The 22,006-nt window shown below is 51.7% G+C and overlaps 1 protein-coding gene across 25 annotated transcripts in view; it reads left to right on the forward strand.

Annotated features, from left to right (window-relative positions):
- NFASC (neurofascin) overlaps positions 1 to 19,946 on the forward strand; it is a 197,916-nt gene extending 177,970 nt beyond the window's left edge. For 13 of the 25 annotated variants that reach the window (XM_058275060.2, XM_058275061.2, XM_058275063.2 and 10 more), the window contains 3 exons: positions 7,974 to 8,105; positions 10,280 to 10,349; positions 13,409 to 19,946. In XM_058275060.2, coding sequence (XP_058131043.1) covers positions 7,974 to 8,105; positions 10,280 to 10,349; positions 13,409 to 13,640 — 434 coding nt within the window. In that variant the 3' untranslated portion in view covers positions 13,641 to 19,946. Of the gene's footprint in view, positions 1 to 517; positions 671 to 7,973; positions 8,106 to 10,279; positions 10,350 to 13,408 lie in introns of all 25 variants that reach the window. The other 12 variants (XM_058275046.1, XM_058275051.2, XM_058275054.2 and 9 more) reach the window with 1 other exon arrangement.
- Positions 19,947 to 22,006: the final 2,060 nt, after the last annotated feature.

The raw sequence follows: 22,006 nt of genomic DNA on the forward strand, positions 1-22,006 counted from the left end.
CATTCACCTTACACCTCAGATAACACAGGCACATGCTTTCCCTGATGTGTGAATTAGCCCCACGGCAAGAAATGAGGAGTGAAACCAGGTGCGAGAACCAGGAAGGGAGTCCTGCTTCATCTCTCACCATCAGGGATGCGACTGTCCCTCTGACCCTCACCAGAAAGATCCCACGGGGAGGTGAGACAGCCCAGGGAAACAGAGCATTGGCCGACATGCTGGGAGTCTAAGGAAGCAGGTCGTACTATGTGGAGCACGAAGACCGTAGAGCAGAAGGAAAACGTCAGGAGAGGGAGGCAGCACCCTCAGCTGAAGGGGTAGTTGCAGAAGAGTTGGCATGCAGTGGAAGGGCTTGGTGGCGCTGCCTGATCACCTCCCGGTCTGTGCAAGGAAGACCTGCTGTACCCCTGGCCCTTCCCCGACCTTTCCTACCTTTGACAGGTGACCAGGAACCAAAGCACTGTCTCTCCAGCGCCTCGCGCCTGGCCCCAGGCTGACTGAGGTTTCTGTTCCCCAGGCAACCATACGAAAAAAACTGTCCCTGTTAAGGCCCAGGCCCAGCCTATACAGCTGACAGACCTCTCTCCCGGGATGACATACACGTTGCGGGTTTATTCCCGGGACAACGAGGGCATCAGCAGTACCATCATCACCTTTATGACCAGTTCAGGTGAGAGGGGACCTGGCCTGGCCATCCCCTGCAAGCATGGGACATTGCATTCTCATTCTCTGCTGCCTGCTTGTCTCTTCTGAGAAAGGAGACTCATCCCCACCCCGTTCCCAACCTTGCATGCCATGGCTCAGCTCTTACTACACGTCAGTCTGTGGCTGCCGAGGAGCCAAGAGGAGCCAAAGGTGCACACACAGTAGAGAAGGAACCAGGATTCTGACCCTCTAGAGGATGAATGGGGAGTTGGAAGGAAACACAGGATTTTCTGATGAGAACAGAGGAGGGCGCTGGGCCCCAGCTGTGCTCGAAACAAAGGGACTTGGTGTGTGTGCAAATTCAGTCACTGTGTGTGGCCTACAGGCTGCTGAGGCAGGGAGCTGCCTGCTCTGTGTGCACAAGGGTTTGCTTCCTCCATGCAGGATAGGGATAGGGTCATCCAAGGGGGTTGATCTGGAAATCTCTCCAGGAACCAAACCAAGGCTCAGCGAATAGCTACTGTCTTGCCACTGCCATGCCTCTCACCTGCAGTTAAAATTCCGTAATGTATGACAACTTGTTTGGGGCTTTGCATTGATCTGATTTTTATCCCAAGGTTGTCTGGGCTTAAATGTAGTTGACCTGAGGAGCAGATGTGGCTCAGGCAGTTGGGAACCCACCTTTCACATGGGAGGTCCCAGGTTTGGTTCCCAGTGCCTCCTAAAGAAGAAACAGACGACGAGCAGAGAGATGAGGGAGCCCTCTCAGGGGAGGGGGCGCTGAGGGGGGTGAGGGGGAAGTAGTAGACCTCCTGTAGTTTTGAGGGAGGAGAAGAAGTTCTCTGGTAGAATAGTTCTGGCTCCATAGGGGCTTCAGCTGTGGTTGGAGAAGCATCTTCATTGTGCCAAATTAGCAGCCTGACTGGGGCCCTCAAGAAAAGGTGCAAGGCTCAGAAGTCTCTCTGCTGGTAAGGGTATGTGGAAGTCTGGAAACTGCACAGTATTTATGTTTATCTTTAAAATTGACCAGTGTGCCACCAAGTGGTCTGGATGCTAAGCTCTGGGGCTGAAGGTGAGGGTTGGGGCAAAGAGAGTGAGAGAGAAAAGGACCAGACCCTGCCCCCTGGGGTCCTAATCCAGTGCAGATTATTAGACACAAGCATAGAAAAAGCAACAGCAACAATGATTTGTATGAACCGAATGCTGTCTTACATATTCATTACTCTTCCCATGGTTAGCCTGGGAAGGCTGGTCCTGATAGCTTGCATCTTGGGAGTCATTGCTCATCAGTATAAATGTTTCCACCCCACCTTCTAGCCTAGTCCCTCCTGGTCTGGGCATCCTGTCATCCTCCCTGTGTGTCTTCCTGTCCTGCCCATTTCCATGCGATCAAGACTCAGGGAGTCTAAGAGTCCAGCTGCCTGCTTGGGCCTGCTACAGACTGGTCAGGCCAACTCAAGCAGGATGTCTGCTGTGAGTGGCCAGGCCCGTTCTGTACGAAGGGAGCCAAGCAAGGGGTCTGGCCAGTCGACCTAGCAGAGCAGGTGGCTCGACTCTTTCTCGCCCGGTCGGGGTCCCAAGCTGTTTCTCACCAGTGCATGCATTTGATTTGGTTGTGTTATAAACCTGAGTCGTCCAGTACAGAGGCAGGAAGCAAAGATGTTGTCTGAGGATGGAGTGCCATCCTAGGGATGCTGTGAAAGCTGATGCAGCCTGCTTTCAGAATTTGGCTTCAAGATGCACAGACTTTGGGATTAGGGGTGAGGGTTGGGGAAAGGGATCCAGAGAGAAAGGGCCAGTTCCTGCCCCAGAATGTCCTAATCTAATGCACGTTATTAGACACACAACACAGGGGAAAAAAACTAGCAGTAATTATTGACATAAGCTTCCGAACATTGACTTAAGTATTCATTTCTCTTCTCCTGGGCCTGGTCTGGTGGCTTGCTTTCAGAGGGGCTGAGACTCCTCCCAGTGCAAGCTGGAGTGGGCAGGTTTATGCCCTTGGGTCTGAGTATATTTGTTCACTTATCTGACAGGCTGGTTGGAGATTACGATGTGCAAACCACATAGAAAAAGACAACTGTTTTCACATTCTGAAGTATGTGTATGTCTGGGAATATGTGTCTATGTCTTAGAAAATATACACTCTGCTTCTTCTGAGTAGACTCCAGAGCCAAGCCCACATCCTTTCAATTCCTCTAAATCCCAGTGTCTCATCAGGGCAAGAGTTTGTAAGCACCTCTGGGTCCCCACCCCTGGTCACTTAGGCAACCACAGACCATCGCTTTATTCCACAGACTTGAACGTGCTACAGTGGTTCAGGAAGGAAATGGAAGGAAACCACTAGGAATGCTAACAGGCTCTCTGATCCTCACCAGAAAGATCCCACATGGGAAGTTAATTGCCTCCTTAAAGCTTCTGAGGCCAAAGAGACCCCAGGGCCTACAGTCTTATAATCTTGAACTCCAAGAGGCCCGTTAGCTCTTCCGTCCTGGAGTGGGTAGGATGGGACAAGGCAGCAGCATGGTGGATGCTAACAGTGGCCCAGTAAGGCAGACAGCCACCTGCCATGGACCTCAGGAAAGGGAGAAGTGGGGAAGGAACATTAGGGGACCTGGCTACAGTCAGCCTCTTTCTGCTGTGTTTGGGAGAAACACGGTCAACCCAGGATGGGGAAGGCAGGAAGGGAGAGGTTTAAGATGATGCTTAAGTGAGAACAGCCAAGTCAAATTGCATTTGAACAAAGTCCATCCCTGTTACGTTTGTTAATCGATCTACCCCCATTTCTGAAATATAACTCTTCTGCAGACTTTGAGTGGCTGGCCTCTCCTCCGTGGCCTAACCAAATTCCTTCCAATTAGAATTAGGAGCCATTAGGATTGGTTGCCTTGGAGGTAAATTTCCCAGTACCGATGGGGGCAGGGGGAGGGTATGATGTAGAAAGCACACAGAACATGACCTGTCATCCAGAACAAGAAGCGTCTTGGACCTGTTCGTTGCTAGGCATGTGGGCCCATTGAGGGGTTGCTGTTCAGGCTCCCCATTAGTTCCAGGTGAAGGTGATAAGTGTAAATGTACCCTGGACTTGAAATGTTGATATTATTGGGCGCATTAGCAATCTTGAAACAAATTTAACATCAATTAAATATGGTGTTGGCAGCCAGATGTAATTGCCCTGGAGCCTTTTGAAGCAGTTTTCCTCTCAGTCCATGCCATGGGTTCAAGTTGTGAGATCATCACAATGTAATGTTTCTTTTGGCTCTTGAGAAACTTACTCATTTTTTGTGGGAGAAGCAGTGACATCAGCTTCTAAACATTCACTTAAGTATTCATTTCTTGAGAAATTAACTCATTTTGAGTTGAGCCCATCTTATCCCAGCTCCCACTTGGTTTTGAACAGCGTTCTGGCTAATGTCTACATCCAAACTTCATAGAAAACTCTTTGACCTTTTTCAGTGAAGACGTTGAAGGTAACATTTGAACTTCACATGGTGCTGTCAGGGATGGAATGGGGGGAGCGCCGCTGATTTCTGAGTTGCTCAATGTTGCCACTTTCTCCTGGAATTATCACTTTCTCTCCCAAGGAAAAGGGAATCTCCTGGAGACAGCCATCAGAGTATTAAGATGGTGGTGCAAACAAGCTGCTGCATATAAACAGCAACTTCTCTGGGAAAGTTGAGAACACAGGTTGGAGTGATTCCTACATCCTAGTGACCACATATGGTGCAGAGTCAAGCCAATAACCATGTGACCCCCAGCTGGTATCAGGGGACAAAACTAAAGAGGTGGCCCAGGTTAACCACATTATATTAGGATTCAATTGATCCATTAACCAGTAAGTAAGTGCTGGGTACTAATTATATGACTAGCATAGAGTGCTCAAAGGCCTAATAGTAATGGCCTCAAGACATTAATAGTATGACTGGAAGTCAGGACCCAGAAAGAAAGAATTAAACATTAAGTTATGTGGAGAAAACTGGAGTGAAGTCAGAGTTCAGAGACTGGGTCTGAGATTGCGGTGAACTGGAGTAATCAGATTCTGGAAAGAGGGGTAGAGTGTGAGAAGGTAGAGAGCAAGAAGGCCTGCAGTCTAGGCTTTCTTGGGTAGGGGTGGGAAACCCATCAGTTGTCGACATGTCGAATTTCAAGCAGACAGGCCATCTAAGGAGAGCTGTCAGGAGGAATCTCGGTGCTAACTGTTGTGGAAGTGGCTGGAAGGACAATGAAAGATGAATAAAAAGACCAGTCAGTTGGGACTGGAAGGCAGGTGAGGGTAAGAGTCAGGGGTCAGGGGGTAGATTTGGGAGAGAGCTGCTCAAAGATGGTAGCTGAAGGACTGAGCATTAGAGGGGCCTGAAGTTAGCTCGTTAGGGGTGAAGATAGGAGTGGCTGGCAGGAACTGAAGACAAAGAAAGATGAAGGAGTTTGCCTCTCAACAGGACAGTGCATGAACTAGAGTAGAAAAGTGGCAGGTTCCTCAAGGGCTTCTGTTTTAAGATACATAAGAAGGAAGGAGACAGCAAGGAGGAAGAAACTGAAACTGCTAGAGAGTTCAGACATCCTTATAGGAATGAGGGACTCATGGAAGGGAGGTGTGGCTCCTACATACCAGGGAGGAGCAGTTTCAGAGAGGTGCCAGGAGAGCCCTGCCTCTGACCCTGGAGGAAGGAGCCCTTGTAGAGGCTGAGAGGCTTCAGTGATCTCTAGGGCATCCATGGAGTAAGTCAGGTCAACTGCTGACGCAGGGACAGAGTAATCTGGGAGCAGAGGGAGACGGAGGGAGGAGCATCTGTGGACTAACAGGAGGGACAATAAGAAATGAAAAAAAAAAGACTGTCCAACTGCAGCCAAGTTCCCTCTGAAGTATGATGTTGTGAACTTCTAATTGGCTGGGGGTCACACTTCTTCATCTTCCTCCAGCAGGGCTCAATGACAGGCACAAAAGTGCAATTATTGCCAAGGAGATCCATAGCTGGGAATTGAGTTGAGTGATGGAGTGAGTGAGGCAAAAAGGAAGACAGTGGGAAGTGCAAGGTGAAAGTGGATGTGTAGACTGAGTGACGGCAAGAAGTCTAGGGTTCATCCACCAAGCAAATATGCATCAAATGCCTCCTCCATGCCAGGCACCTCCTCCATGCCAGTCAACCCAGCAGAGCCCCTGCTTCATGGAGCTCACCTACCAGCGTCGGTGCTCAAATGGAATAGTAAAGAGCACAGGCTCTGGGGTCAGACCATCTATTCACATCCCAGCTCTACACTTACTAGTTATAAGCAAGTTACTTTACCTCTCTGTGCCTCAGTTTCCTTACTGTGAAACAGGGACAGTGATAAAAATCTACCTCGTGGTTGTTATTAGATAATGTATGGACAAATACTTAGATCATTACCTGGTCTATAGAAAGTGTTTATAAAGTGGGAACTATTAGTAGTAGTAATATATCAAGTGGTTATAAATGCTATGGAAAAGATGAGAGATGGAGAATGGCTGGGGGGTGAGGCAGGCTTTGCTTTTGCTGGGAAGGTCCCAGACCTTTCTGAGAAGTTGATATTTGCTGATATGGCCAGCTGAAGATCTGGGGCGGTTGGGGGAGTGGGGTACGGGGAGCTGTACCTGCCTAAGCAGAAAGGCCAACAAGTACAAAGGCCCTGTGGCAGGAGTGAGAGTGGCCAGTGTGACTGAAGCATAGCAGGTGAGAAGAGAGTCATGGGAGCTGGGAATAGAGAGGTGAGCAGGGCCAGCTCTGATGCTGCCTAGCAGACCAGGATACAGAATGGGTTTTTTTAATTTCCCAGTAGCAAAGGGAAGCATTAGAGCACTGAGGCAAGGGAGTGATTTTTCTGACTTGGGGTCTGGGGAAGATCACTCTGATGGCTGTGTGGAGAATGGACTGCAGGAAGCAGGAGTGGAAGCAGGGATGTGCCTTTTCCCCATAGCATACGTAGGTCGGGGTAATCTCAAGTAATATTCTTACCAGATTCGACTCCTTTTCAGCCCGGGGCTGCCAGCACCAAGAGCATGGAAACACGCGCTTGTTCAGTCTTCACCATTGGCTGAGGACCTTCTTAGTACAATGCCTTAACTTGACATTGGCAAGGCTAGAATGACAGTTTCTGTCCCTAAGAACAGAGGGTGGAATTGTTGTGACCTGCCCTACAAAATGGCACATGATAAAGACCCCGGAGCACAGTGAGGGCCACAGGTTCCCCTGTGCTGTGCCTTGTGCTCAAGGAAATGGTTCAGTGCTGTGGCTCCAGCTCCCAGGGATTCCTGCTGGCGTCTCTGTCATCCAGCTCCCCCGGAGGTCTCTCTTTGGGTCTGTTCTGTTCCTCTAATCATCCTTCTCCTCTAAGTCTCAGCTTCCATGATGGCTGCATTTCAGCAGGTGTCGCTTTTGTTCTCCAGTCCATAGAAAGGAGAAGGGTAAGTGGGTCCTGACCACCCCACACCCGCTCTCCCTAGCTGTCAGATGGCTCCAGATCTCCTGTTCTTCAGGCCCATCTGCAGGGCCCTCCAATCATGAAGGGCTCTCCACACAGCTAGTGTGGTCGTGGATTCCTGCTGGGCAGGGGCAGACAGAGACTCCCTGGGTAGGTGGAAGTGGTTTGGAAGTGGTGTGGAATGAGTTGGAGGCACTGCCCCAGCCCCAGCACCGTGGCCTGCCCATCTAGGATTCGGAAACTTGATGCCAGGATGGCCTTTGCTGTCACAGAGTGTGCAGCTCAGCTGGGAAGACATGAAAAAGCACAGGTGTCCTTTACCTGCCCAGGACCCAGGCCCACTGGCTGGAAGGCTGGTGGGCCTCGGGCAGTGCTGGTGGGCAGCGCTGCTGACCTGTACCTGTGAAGGCATTCTCGTGTTGGGCTTTTGCAGTGCACCCACCACTCCCCTTCCCTGATAGGTCCCTGTTTCCTCATCCTGGGCTCATGGAGAATCATACTTGCATTGCAAATCCCTGCCCTACCCTCAACCTCTCCTCAAGCCCGTCAAGCTGTGACCCGCTGGTTTGCAAGAACGCCATGCCTTGTCCTCAGGAAGCTGTCCCCTTCCTAAAGGACCTGCTCAGCCACCCGCTTCTTATTCTGCTACCTGTGCCCCTTTCCTTTGCTTCTTTTCTGATCCTTTGACCTTGGCTCCTTAATTGTTTTCTCTTTGTCCCTTTAGTGGAGTAGTTTGGGCCAGAGGGCTGCTAGGTGGTGGCTCTGTCCTCCAGGAGAAACAGCTACCGGAAACAGCTGAACTTCTCCCCTCACCTCTCCCTCCTCACCTCTCCCTCCTCTCCTTCTCCCATGTGAACTCTCACGTGCTTGCCTCTGGCCCTCCCCACCAGCTTACACCAACAACCAGGCGGACATCGCCACCCAGGGCTGGTTCATCGGGCTCATGTGCGCCATCGCCCTCTTGGTGCTGATCCTGCTCATCGTCTGTTTCATCAAGAGGAGTCGGGGTGGGAAGTACCCAGGTAAGACATGCGCACGGAGTGGGGGCAAGCAAAATGCCCTGTGGGTCCCCAGGTCCCCAGCCAGAGCCAGGGCACTCTGTTCTCTCAGTGAGGCCTGTCCTTGCCGAGCTTGGAAGCCCCATCTTCTTGCCTCTTCTGTGCATCTTAGAGCTGCCGGAAAGCAGCTGAATTAATTAAGCTTGCCTGAGGTAGGCGGATGGGGCGGTCCAGGCAGCCTCAGAGAGGGGATGGAAGGAACCCTGGCTGCCCTCCCCTTGACTCACCACCCATCTGCTCAGTAAATTGGCCTTTTTCAGCCTGAATTGCATTAGAATCTAGTATCCTAGGGATGGAGGAAGGGAGAGAGGCATTTCCTCTAACCATGTCAGAGAGAATGGGGTAAGGGAAGGCTCTTGACATGCTTAGGATCTAAGTGTGAGCACCTGTAGCACAGAGTCAGGAGCTCTCGTGGGAGGGGCAGGGAGGGGCTGTGGGGTAGTGCCGACAGGGACACCCTTGGCCCTTCAAGGTCTGTGGGCTTTCCTGGAAACTTGGAGAGGCATTTGTCTTCCATAGACCTCAGAACCCTCTAGCACAGACAAAGCAAGGTCAAGGACAAGGACCTCTGGCATTCTCGTTTCTGGAAATATCGATTGTTTTTCAAAGAGGATGAGAGAGCCATCTGTCTGAGATGGGGTAGTGGGTTCTCGACGGAGACCAGATAATGGATGACCCTGAGAGGGACAATCCTGCTGGATGACAAAATGAAATTGCTTCCTTCTCCCCCAAAGCCCCACCACCAAACATACCTCACACTCCCCAAATGCTTCCTTCTATAAACAAGCCCTCCCCCACGATCCCTCCAAGCTCAACACAGAGGAAGTAGAAGGGAGAGGAGATTCTATTTTATTTCCTTCCCACTGCCCAAGCACTCTCAGACCTTAGGATTCTAAGGAGTTATGCCTTTAATCTAAGTGAGGGAGGCACCTATGAAGAAGGGCAGGAAATTATAATTCAGTCAATGAGTGATGCTTTTCTTTCACTTGTTTCGCTGTGTTGGGGTTGTATTTCTTTTATAAAAGAAAAAGCCAAAGTTAGGGATAAGGCTGGCCTTCTGTATTTAGGGGGACCCCCTGTGCTCACCCCCCTTTTCCAGTTAGAACTGGGCCCCCCGAAGAGTTCATCAGATAAATCCGGAGATTTCCTTTGCTCTTTCAGAAAGTGTCCCATTCCAGGAAGTTCTTTTTCCATGCTAACTTCTCTCCCTCCAGCTACCGTATAAGCCCCTGATACATTAGGAAAATGAGTGAGCCAGGAATCAGGAATGGCTTCTTGTCTCCACTCGAGTCTTCACTCAGTCACTCGTTATTCTTAACCTCTCAGTCTCAGTTTCCCTAAAGAACCCTAAAATGAAGGTGATTAAACTGCCTTATACCTCAAAAGGGATGCAGAAAAGGTCATTTGTCTAAGTATTGGCTTTCCTGGGTGCCAGGGATACTAAAGGAAAAGATGGTCTCTCCCTCAAGAGGTGGACGCGTCCACAGGTCACAGAGATGGTGTAAGGAAAGGGAGGCCACACAGCGAGGTCACAGATGTGTGTGGAGCGCCCCCTCTGTCCAGGGCAGTCTGCTCGGAGCTTTGAAGAAAGACAGTCACCTACCCTCGAGGAGAGAACTGCCTCACAAAAAATTATAATAGAAAAAGAAAGGTGTAAACCACGTACTGTTTGGCTTTGGTATAAAGGGATCGTGTCCATTTGGGCTTTTGGGAAGACTTCATGGAGAGTTGGTAGAAAGCTCAGGTGAGAGAAAGATTCCAGTAGCCCAGGAGCAGTTAGGAGACCCCTGGGAGAAGGAGAAGGAGGTGGAGCCAAACAACTTGGCAGCTGACTGGGTGCAGGAAGCAAAAATAAAGGAGGCATTCACAATGATGGAAGAGTTTGTTGATGTGGGTGGGGTGGGGGGTATATGGAGACCTCATATTTTTTTAATGTAACATTTAAAAGAAAATAAAGAAAAAAATGAAAAAAAAAAAAAAAAGAGAAAATAAAAGAGGCATTGACGGCGCCTTATTGAAGGAAAGCATGTCATTGAATCCAGGGCTGGGTCGTCTGGCTCTACTCTTGGGACCGTGGAGAGCCAGGGCCACACTTCTTATTTATCATGTCTGTGTCTTTGCTTCCCTTTCTGACCAAGTACGAGAAAAGAAGGATGTTCCCCTGGGCCCCGAAGACCCCAAAGAAGAAGATGGCTCGTTTGATTATAGGTATGTGATCTCCTTCCTCTCCTGCCCAGACACGGCCTCCCCTCCGTCAGGTGGGCGCCCTCGTTGCCCCCACGGCAGCCTCCCACCTCCCGCCTGTCTCTCAGGGCACCGCGGCCTGGTGGAGAGGCCATGGTGTCCTCGCCCTTGGGCTGTTCCCTCTGTCTCACTGACATGCCTGGGCAGAGGGCCGTGTGCTGTCAGGCTTGCTCGGAGACCTCCTCATCCTGATCGCTCCTGACCAGTCTGCTCCCCCTGGAGACACTTGCCTCAGCGCCACAAACAGTCGATGAACGGCATCCCATCCTTCAATTGCACAGCTCTAATTTATTGAGCTCCCTGGGTGTGGGTTTCTACTTTTTTCCCCTAAAAAGCCCTCTTGCGCAAGGAGCTAGCTCTCAGGTTTCTTCTCTGCCCACACCTCACCCCTCATCCTGGAGACAGTAACCCAAGGAGGCTGTCTCGAGTGGAGGGAGGAATCCTAGGGTATGTCACCCTCCACCTAAGCAATATCTCTGGGCCCTAGATTGCCTGGAGTAGCTGTGGAGACCGTCTAGTCAGAGACCTTGTTCCTCACGTGAGAGGACTGAGGAGAATGCCCAGTCCAGGGGCCCAGTTCCTCAGGTGAGAGGACTGAGGAGAATGCCTAGTCCAGTGGCCTAGTTCCTCAGGTGAGAGGACTGAGGAGAATGCCTAGTTCAGGGGCCCAGTTCCTCAGGTGAGAGGACTGAGGAGAATGCCTAGTCCAGTGGCCTAGTTCCTCAGGTGAGAGGACTGAGGAGAATGCCTAGTCCAGGGGTCTTGTCTTGTTCCTCAGGTGAGAGGACTGAGGCCCAGACCATCAGGCGAAAGCAACTTGCACAAGGCTCCCATGTGGTTCTGTGAGCCAGGGGCAGAGCTGGAAAGTCAGGAGCCTGACCTCCAGGCTAGTAGCAGGGCCCTGCAGCCATGCACCCTCTCTGATTTGCCTGGGCCTTTGTATCTGGGTGTAACAAAGTTGATATCTGCCAGTTTTGATGGCAGGTGTATGTTGAGTTAGGAAATGAAGCAGGACAGGTCGTGGCGATCTCATTCCCAGATCAAGTGGAGTAGGAAGAAGTGCCTTGGTCTGAGCCCTCCTTCCTGAGCCCCACAGAGCTACTATCCCAGATACAAGTCACCCCTACCCTCTTTTGTCCCTCCTTATCCTTCCGGTCCTTTTCCACTCCAGCCATCACCAGCCTGGCAAACAGGATCACCTCAGTGGGCCACCGGAGCTGCTGCCCACACAGGCGCCCACCTGGGGGCTTTACAGACCCTGTCCATCTCTTCAGTCCCACTGTCCCCTTGAGCCTCCCCACAGGGAACACGAGAGGCCCCTCTGCTCTCCATTTCTGGCCATTTTTCTCCGTGAGCTGGATAGAAGTGCCAGTTCCAAAGGCCTCAGGGCTTCCTCTCCCCAGGGCCCTGAGTGCAGCCAAAGAGGAGTGACAACTGCCTCAAATACAGAGCCAGGAAGCTGTGCTAGGAGAAGCAGCTTCCCACGGGCCTCTCCTCCCCCAGACACTAAAGCTAGGGGGCAAAAACCCCTGCCTCCTCCCTGCAGACTTTCTGAGGTTGAAATACACACAGAGGGGCGTGCACACGCCAGCACCCAGCACACGTGAGGCACACACACATCGGCTTTGTCTCAGGGGGCTCTGCAGGGACCAGTCCATCCTAGAGCCCCTACTTGGGAGGGTCCAAGAGTCCCAAACTGAGAAAAGGCTGAAATTAACACATCAGAGGTAAGTTTCCAGTGGGGGGCAGAGTTGGGGACAAGGAGGGAGGCCTACCTTGACTCCACTCTGGCCAAGTCGCTGACCCACCTTGCTGATGGGCTCCCTGCTTCTCCCTTGCCTGTCACCTGTACCTTGAAGGTGTCTTGGAAGGTGGGTTGACAGGCCACTAGCCATGCATCTTCTTTCCAGACCTGCTTCCTTCTTCCCCTTCAAGAACCTAACACCCTAAAGACCCCTCCTCTCGCCCTTCATCCCACCTGCTGGGACCCCGCTTCCCACTGCTGGCCCACCCCCCTGCCCCTGCCTTGGAGCTCCTCTCTCCTCTGAAGTACAGGATGGCACCTGCCCCTGCCCCCAGGCTAAAGGGCAGACAGCTTTCCAGCCAGGGAAAGAGGCATGGTGCGCAGCAGAAGCCAGGCCCTGCTTCCTCGGCTGCAGCAGACGCCCTGCCGGCGCATCCTTTCCCAGAGGGCGGAGGCCGTGTTGAGCCCCCCAGTCTCCCCAGCTCTCCTTGCACCAGAGGAGCTTAAGGACAGGATGGGGGTGGGGTGGGGGTGGGGACGGGAGGCAGGGACTGGGGGCTGGGCAGGATCCTCTGAGACTTGCCAGTCTTTTTCACCAGTTTGCTGGCCTCCTGAAGTTATTTGCATTTCCCCCCACCCTGACAATCTTTGTTGCCCTTTCACTTGCTATACCAGGAACAATGGCATCTGTTTGTAAATAAACCAGGTATCTGAGATAAATGCCAAGACAGAGAGGTGAGAGGCAGGGCGAGTTGGTACCTAAGGCCCAGAACCTTGCTTTTCGTCATTGGCAGAGCCTTTCCCTGAAGTGTCACAGACGGTGAGTGGCCAATGCTGGCCCAGCCCCTCATGAAGGGGACACTAAGACCCAGTGAGAAGAAAGGGTTTTCCCAAGGTCACAAACCACGCAGTGAAGTGCTGGGGATGAGAAACCTTGACTCTCCCTCCACGTGGTCCCACTTGGTGGGATGGCTGTCCTCTGCCCACACGCACCACAGAGGAAAAGGGCCCAGAACCACAGTCCAGAAACAGGGGCTCCTGCCCCAGCTCTGCACCAACTTGCCACCTCACCTTGGAGGAGATGCTTGTTCTCTCTAAGCCTCAGTTTCCCTTCTGTAGACCTGGCTGGTCAGGGGAGGCCTGGACCAGGCACTCTCTAAGGCACCTTCCTCTCTGAGCTGGGCAGCACATGCGCTCGGCAGGAGGCGGGCTGCCCAGTCCCACCCCTCCTGGGCTTGCGCTGGGCCCTGCCCCTGACTCTGTGTCTCTCTCTGGCCAGTGATGAGGATAACAAGCCCCTGCAGGGCAGCCAGACATCCCTGGATGGCACCATCAAGCAGCAGGAGAGTGACGACAGCCTGGTGGACTATGGCGAGGGTGGCGAGGGACAGTTCAATGAGGATGGTTCCTTCATCGGTCAATACACGGTCAAAAAGGACAAGGAGGAAACAGAAGGCAATGAAAGCTCAGAAGCCACATCACCCGTCAACGCCATCTATTCTCTGGCCTAACGGAGCCCACCAGGCACAGCGCTACTTCGCAAGTGGGAGGAGGGGAGAGGCGGGACGAAGCCACTGCAGACCTACCACCAAACCACCACCACCGTCGGGGACAAGGGCACAAAATGAGGGTCCACCATCCTGTGAGGACCAGTGACCACCCAGCCAACCACAAGCCCCCTCCCAATGACCCTGCCCGCACCCCAGGGTGCCACCAGTGTGGCAGAGCCTGAGCCACGGCTAAGCTCAGCTGGAGGGTCCTGGATCCCGTGCTCAGCTCCACAGCCACCCTGAGCTTCCCACCCACCATTCCCTCCCCCGTCTACCCTGGACCTCGGCACCCACGCTCACCAGCTTCCCCTTGGTTATGGTACTTTTCACTGTCTTTATTTTTGCTTTGTGCATTTTGCCCCCCAGATCCAATGCCCCCATTTTCTTTTCCTTTTGGAGAAGTGTCCCTGGAAAAGAAAGAATAGATGGATTCTCTCCCAGGAAACCACAAAGATGGGCAAAAAGGATTGATCAGTAACAGAACATAGAGAAAAGCTGTAGTATTCAAACCGCCACCAGGCCAACGTATTTCCGAAGGATGCCTTTCTCGCCATATGCCTCCCCTTGCCCCCATCCCGTCCACCTCTGCCCTGCCAGTTGCTGAGCTGGGCTTGGCTCCTTTCTGGAAAATGACAGTATTTTTGGCAGGGAGAGGCAAGAGAGCCTTCTTGCCTCTGTCTGGTTCAGTTGGGAGGTGGGTTTATCTCCTGCTCCCTGCTCTTACCCTGCCTCTTCCTCCAGAGTATCCTAAACATTTGCTGCACTGACTCGGAAGAAGCAGTTTGAGGAACAGGAGTGGGTGCTGATGGTAAAGGACTTAACTCCAGTGACTGGACCCTGAGCAGAAGGCAGTCAGGTGTCTGGTCGCTGAGCTGTGCTCACCTCTAAAGAGAGAGCAGAAAGGCTCTGGGATTGTGCTTCCTTCCTCCTCACTGGCGAAACCCAGGATGTAGGAGAGAGGACCCCACCCACTGCAGCCAGAATTGAGGGTACGCCCACCTGCCCGGGAGTCTACACCGCTACCCTCCAGGATTCCATCCCTGTGATGTCAAAGCTTTGCTGATGTATTTGGGGGTATATAGCACTGTTCCCCCTCTCATCTCTAGCACAGGAGGTACCATCACTCCTGTCAATTCAGTATGACATTGAAATTTGTGTTTTACACTGTGTGGACGGGGACCTGCTGCCCCCCAAGACTGACCCCATCTGTCCTTTCATTGAGGTATGCAGACCCGGAGGGGACCCAGCACTAACAGTGCTGTACTGCCTCAGCCTGGGAGTGACCCATGTCCTTCGTATGCCTTACGCAGCTCTGATCTGTCCCTGGAGTTCCCAGGTTCCCAGCCCCTCCTTGCAAACCTTGAGGGCTCCAGAGATGTCAGTCTCAAGGAGAATGGGGCGGCCTATGCAAGCATCACAGCAGAACCAGAGGCAGCCCCTCAACACATGCCCTACCACCTGAGGCCCCAGATGGAGATCCTCGCAGACCTGCGTTCTCAGAGCCCGAAGGTGCTGCCTTCATCCCCCCACCTAATCCATGTTGGAAACCAAAGGTACCTAGCCTCTGAAAAGCGGGAGAGATCTCGAGCCTAAGAGTCGCCCCGTCGCTGTTTCTGCAGCTGGAGTCCGTTTCAGGAGGGTGAAGCGAATCCCTGTAATGGACCACCCGCCAGGGCCAGCACCTCTGGTTGGAGCCCCAGCTGCTAGCCAGGGAGCCTGGGCAGGAACGGGGCGGTGTCCTTCTGGGCCCTTATCAAAGCTTCGTTTGCCACATGTTTAAGCCGCAGAGGTATTAGCAGTGCTTGCAGCACTTAATAATTATTCAGTGGAAGGACGGGACACGTACTTCATCTGCAGGGAAGAGACCGTAGCCCAGTTGTGTTGTTTGAGCCTGAGAGTAACTGTCCTTCGACCCAGAGGCGGTCCCTGGCTGGAAGCTGAGGGGCAGCGCTCTCATGGCGAAGGGGAACAGGGTAAGGAGCAGGGGCTGGGGTGCGAGCTCAGGGGTTGTCTCGCCTGCGTTTCCTCCCACACCTGCTTGGATGCAGCAGGCATCCTGCAGCCGAGGCCCGCTGTCCCTGAAGGGCAGTGCTGGGGAAGGGTGCCCATCTGAGCAGGGGAGTCACCTTCTCAGGCACTCGTTCTATACCGCGCCGTAGGCACTAGTGTACTCACAGCACCGAAACAGGTTCTTAGGGCAGGGAGGGAGTGCGAGGTGCCCCCAGCCCCCTGTCTCTAGGAGAGTCTGCCGCACAAATTAATGTCTGGGCAAAGGCCTCTTCTCCCTTGGAGAGTCTCGGGGAGAGGAGAGCCCTCAGCCCATTTTGTTCCTTGTCCCAGTGTTCTGCCAGTCTCCGTAGCTGCCTTCGTCTATGAGGTTAATGCTGTCAGCCCCCCTTCAAGGGCTGCTGTGCTGTTTTGCTGTGAGTGCTGAGAGCCATTCGTGCTCTGTCTCCCCTCCTCCACCACGCAGTCACAGCTCTCTTGGCAGGAGCAAACCTGGGGCTGCAGAACCAAGTTTTCCCCAAGTGAAGGGGGCAGGTGCTGAGAGAGGTCAAACTCAGGTGTGTGGACATGCAGCGAAAGGCAGGCAGCCCCTTCCAGGAACAGGAAGAGGTACCTTCTGTGGAGCCCATGCTCCTCTCCCCAGCGCAGCAGGACAGCAGTATTGTCTGGCGTTCCCTGCCCATGGGGCCTCTCGAGCAACCACCCTAAAACGTACCAACAAGGATGCCAGGGGTGGGCGATAGCGCTGGTGCTTTGGCCTGTCTGGCTTGGGGGAGAGGTGTTAGGTCACCTTACAGAGACTCTAGGGGTGCTTAACCTTGTTTGTCCCACAGACCCCTTTGCCAGTCAGGTGAAAACCACGGACCCCTAAGTCCACACTCTACTGTGTATTATTTAATTACTATATCACACCACGCCAACACGTCCCCACAAGAATAACGCTTTCTTGAATTTCAGTTCAAGCTCACGGACCCCTGGTTAAGAACCCCTGTCTAGAAGTTCATTGACTGCGCGGCCATCCCACCTGTTACACTCGACCTGCTCTCATTTGTCCCTTCACTCATTCAGCAAATACTCTCCGGGCTTCTAGTCTGAGCCATGCCCTGAGCCAGGCACCAGGGATGCTGAGTGGAGTGTGGCCCCTGCCCTCACAGGGCTTACAGCCTTGGAACTAGGTCTTGGAACACAGGGCATTGACTTGTGACCACTCTGCTTTCTCCATGCTTAACCCTCTGATGTCTCCAGGCTAGAAGGGAGAGGCTTCAGGGGAGAACTTTGTCCGTCTGGTCGTCAGGCAGGACAGAATAGGGCAGTCAAGGACTGGAGATGGGTTAAGGGCTGAGGAACAGTGCTGCTCCCTGAGGCCCCTTCGCTCTGCCTAAACCATCTGTATTTTGGTGCCTCTGTCTCTCCCATTCAGTCCCTCTTTCAAATCTCTCTCCCCACAGAGAGGCCTGCGACCACTAGTAGAGCAGGAGAGCCAGTGTTTGGGAAGCACATCGCTGCAGGGTCAAGGGAGAACTACCTCCCGCCTTGCCTGGGTTTAGTGAATGGACCTCTTTCTCTAGCTGGCTTTGGAGGAAATGGTTGAATTCAACCATACCCCTTTCCTTGGCGCTACGATAGTGGAGGCATCTGGTCTACCCTCTTCCTTGAGCTCTGGAAGAGCAAGCACATGTCCAAGAGTCACTGAGTGCCAATGTTGCTCACCCCATGAGGGGCATTGGCAACCTGGGCCCAGATACTTCTTTCATATTTTCCCCAAATACAATTAGCCTAAGAAAGGAGATGAACACTGATCTGAGGAGATGTGTGGGTTTTCCAGCCAAGGGAGAGCCTTTCCTGCCCATGCTGAGTATAAACGTGCATGTGTGTGCACACGTGTGCGTACAGATACACACGTTCAGCAGACTGCAACCCCAGTACTTTCAGGGGGTAGCAATCCAGATTATGTCACTATCTTGGAGAGGGTAGGTCCACACCAAGGACCACTTGAGATGCACTGCAAAGAACAATGTGTGGGTGTGCTGCCCGACGAGGTGGGAGAGAAGCCACCTAGGTCGGCAGCCCTGGTTAGGTGATTCCCGTAGGCAGAACCTAAGGAGAGAGTGTGGTCCAAAAGGAGAGGGAGACTTTCCCCCAGAAACAGTGCAGACAGTGGCTCTCTAAGGCCCACCCAGGAGTCTATATGCTAGGGCAGGGCAAGATCTTGGGGCATCTCAAAAGCCCATTTGATGGAAAGAGAAGATAGTTCACACATTTTTATCACAATCTTTGTAAGGCTCCTTTGCCCAAAGTGAGTAAAATTCCTCCAGCCTCACTTCTCGGTGACGGGGCAGCTGTTTCCTGCGGTACCACATGAGCACTCACTGCTCCCTGCTCATCTGGCACCTTGGTGTGGTGTGGCCCAGTCACCACTCCAGCTGGCCCCTGCCAGAAACACACAGGCCCACGGTGGTGGTGAGGACGACCCACTTAGCTCCACTAGATCTAAGGTCACTCTAACAAAACAGAGGATCTGGTTGAGCTTTGCATGATGGGACAGGAGTAGCATGTTGGAGCTCCCTGATTAAAAATTAAAATCCGAGGAATTAAACTAATAAGTGGCAAGTTCAGCAGAGCCCAGTTCTGGGAAGTCCCCTCCCTTAAACTAGCCGGGGCTGCCCCACATGAGTACAAACCAGGCTCTGTGGCTGCCCGCAGCCTGCACACCCCAAGCCCGGGCAAGTGCCCTTTCCTCCTCCTGAGACAGATTCAGGGAAAGAGGGAAAGGAAGACAAGCAGCCAGGAAAGCCAGGAGACCCCACCAAACAGAATCCCGAGCCACACCCAAAACCAAGGTTCCCCCCATCAGTGTATTAGTATTACAAGGATGCTCCATAATGTTAAGGATGAGAATGAAATAGGTACAAATGCTTAGAACAAAATCAGATTTCCGCATATGAAGGAACCACAGAGCTGACTGAAATAACTCATTGTACAGACAAGGAAACTAAAACCCAGGATGGCTAAGGGACTTGCCCAAGATCACACAGCTAGTCCATGGTAAAGTTAAGGCTTGAACTTGAACCTTCTGACTCCTTGTCCAGTGTTCTTTCATCTCACCACAGCTGCCTCCTTTGAAACAGAGGTATTACTTCAGCTCTATCCTGCTGGTTGACCCTCTTGTACCTCTTTACCACTTCTCCTACCACATCCTCTGTACGTCTCCCAAAATGCAAGACAAAAAGGATTTTTCTGAGTCCGAGATCAGTTGGTCTGTGACAGCCTGTGGGTAACCCAGCCATGTAGTTAAGGACAGGCGCAGGCCAGTAGAATAGAATGACGAGATGATTTGGTGTTTGTTACTGTGGAATCTAGACTGTGCCCATTAGAATGGTGTCTCTTGCTTTGTAGCACATTGGCCCTCAGCATGCTGTATTCCTCAGAAATGAGGGCTTGCAGGGTCTGTCACCCTCTGCCCTTGACCACAGGGTGCTGAGTGGAGGCAGGGCCTAAAGCCCTGCCACCCTGGGACTTGCTGGGCTGGAGTTCAGCAGATGTAAAGACTTCAGTTAAGCAATAAACACAAAAATCTGAGAGAAGAAATCCAGAATTTTGTGCACTACTCTGTTTCTTTTTTAAAAATGATACACATCCGATGTCCCCGCCCTGATCTCTTTCCTGATTCTCACCTGAGATGTCCTCAGTCAGTGTTGTCCCTCTGCCCAGCTCCCCAGCTCTTTGCCAACTCCTTTGTGCTCCTCTTGAGCTGAGCATCAGTCGCCCGTGACATGGCAGCCTTCTGTCCTGGCCCCACCAACCCAAGCTGGACCCTGGAGGGCCTCGTCCCCTGCCCCTCCCCACACATTCCAATTGGTTCTTTTCAGTGGGGAAATTTTCCCCCTTGTCTCCATCCCTTACCACATACTCATGCACCCACCAATTGGTCTGATCTTTTTTCATCAGTTAAATATTTAACTTTCCATGGCAGACCTTATTTTAACCCCTCTCACATCGTATCCTTTACTTTTTGCGAGTTATTTTGCATTAACCAACTTTGTCAGCGACAGATGGTATCTGAGGGTGTCACACACGACCTTCAGCAGGGAAGACTCCTGGGCTGTGGAGGACCACCTAATACACGGACTTATAAACTGACTGCATGAGCAATGAAAAGGCCAAATTATTCAGAATTTTTTTTTTGAATCACTGTAAAAAAAAACTGATTTTTTTTGTATAGAGAACACTAAACGTATAATAAAAATTGTTCAAAACAGACTCTGGCCATTTTGATTTTCTCAGTTTCCTTGGTTAATGGGTGGAAGAGGGGTGTCAGGGGCTTGATGACAAGTGAATTAAAGGATTTTTCATGGGATACCAAGCCATCGTGTGAAGCTGTTCTTGCCCTAGAAAACTCATTTGCATAATTCGTGTTTTAAGTGTGGAGTCAGTGTTGAGGAATATTTACAGCTGTGGAGACCCATCCCGTGATTCCCTCATTTGTGTGTGCATGTGCGCACCATTTTAAAAGCCCACCTTGAGGATGGAGGGAGAAGGGGAGAAACGCGGAGTAGAGGCCCTGGCCCCTCCCCCTTCTGCACCCCTTGCCCTTAAGTGGGAGAACACAAACATGTGCCCATGCTGTGCTTGGCACAGAATAGACATGTAATATTGCTAAGGAATGAATAAAACTGGTTACAACAAACGAAAAGGGAAGCAGATGCCGCTCAAGCAATTGGGCTCCTCTGCTATAGGGGAGGTCCAGGGTTTGATACCCAGGGCCTCCTGGTTAAGGCAAGCTGGCCTGCACAGAGAGCTGACCCACACAGAGTGCTGGTGTGGCAAGATGATGCAACAAAGAGACACAGACAAGACAATAAGAGAACACAGCCGACCAGGGAACTGGGGTGGTGCAAGAGATTGGATTGATGGAGGTCCCAGGATCGGTTCCCAGTGCTGCTTAAAGAGAAGACAAGCAGACACAGAAGAACACACAGTGAATGGACACAGAGCAGACAGCAAGTGCAGAACAATGAGGGGGTTATAAATAAATAAATAAACCTTAAAAAAAACAAACCCTCTTAATAGACACAAAGGAATCTCCATCAAGAGCTAAGCAGGGAAGGGAAAGAAGCAGAGGGCCACGCTGGTTGTGGAGCAATGCTCAATTCTTGCCACACCTGACTGCCTTCCTCTTTTCTTTCTTCCTTTCCTTTATTAATACCATTTTTTGTTTTTATTTTTATTTTTATTGTGGTAAAATATAGATGACAAAATTTACCATTTTAACTATTTCTAAGTGTACAGTTCAGTAGCATTAATTACATTCATAATGTTGTGTTACCGTTACCACCACCTTTTTCCAAAATTTTTCATCACTCCAAACAGAAACTCTGTACCCATATCCTGGAGCCCATATGCTGGAGCATTCCCACCACCCACTGCCCCTCGTAACCTCCAATCTACATTCGTCTTGGTGAATTTTTCTATTCTACATGCTTCATACTATAGTTGTCCTTTGGGGGTCTGACTTCTTTCACTTAGCATATCTTCAAGGTTCATTCATATGGCAGTATGTACCAGACCTCATTCCTTTTTATGGCTGCGTGGCTTGCCACACCTCCTTTCTCAATGCTTTTGGCCCTGGATGTGCTAATTCTCATGAAGGAATAGCCAAAAAGGCATCAGACAGGACAGGTTAGTGAGGGTCCCCCAGACATCATGACCCCCTCCATATCCTCAGCTTGTTGTGTGTGGGGGTTGGAGAGTGGTTACGGCTGCAAAGTGGTGCCATCACCAAAATAACTGATAGTTTTCAGGCAGTAATGGGATACACGGGCAAAGGGACCCCTGAAAATGCAGGCGCAATAGACAAAGAACCGCCAAGCCACTGTACAATCCGCCTGGGTTCATGCTCCTTTGAAGGTCCTCAGAGCAGGCTTGAGAGGTTGTTGCTTGGCTAGATTAAAGTGGGACCTTATTTCCACATCTGGCTCTTGCTGAATTGTTGGGTAAATTGTTGACTGTATCCCACGACACCCCGGAACCTCCCTGTTCACCCCCTCGGAATATGAAAAAGATCTTTTCTCATCACTCTCGAGTCACAGGCCATCTCTGAAATTCAGCCCTTGCTCCCAGCCTTAGTCCAGCCCTCGTGACCTGAAGTGACAGCTCCTTGCCACCTGCTTTGCTCACTCACGCCTTGAAACTACAGCAAGAGGGATCTTCTAAAATACAAATATGATCATATCACATCCTTACTTGCTACACTATAAATCAAAACTCCTTTGGCATGCTAGACCTTTCGTGACCTGACCCTCACCTCACCATCCTCATTT

The sequence above is a fragment of the Dasypus novemcinctus genome, chromosome 13 (assembly GCF_030445035.2).
Source record: "Dasypus novemcinctus isolate mDasNov1 chromosome 13, mDasNov1.1.hap2, whole genome shotgun sequence".
Classification (NCBI taxonomy): domain Eukaryota; kingdom Metazoa; phylum Chordata; class Mammalia; order Cingulata; family Dasypodidae; genus Dasypus; species Dasypus novemcinctus.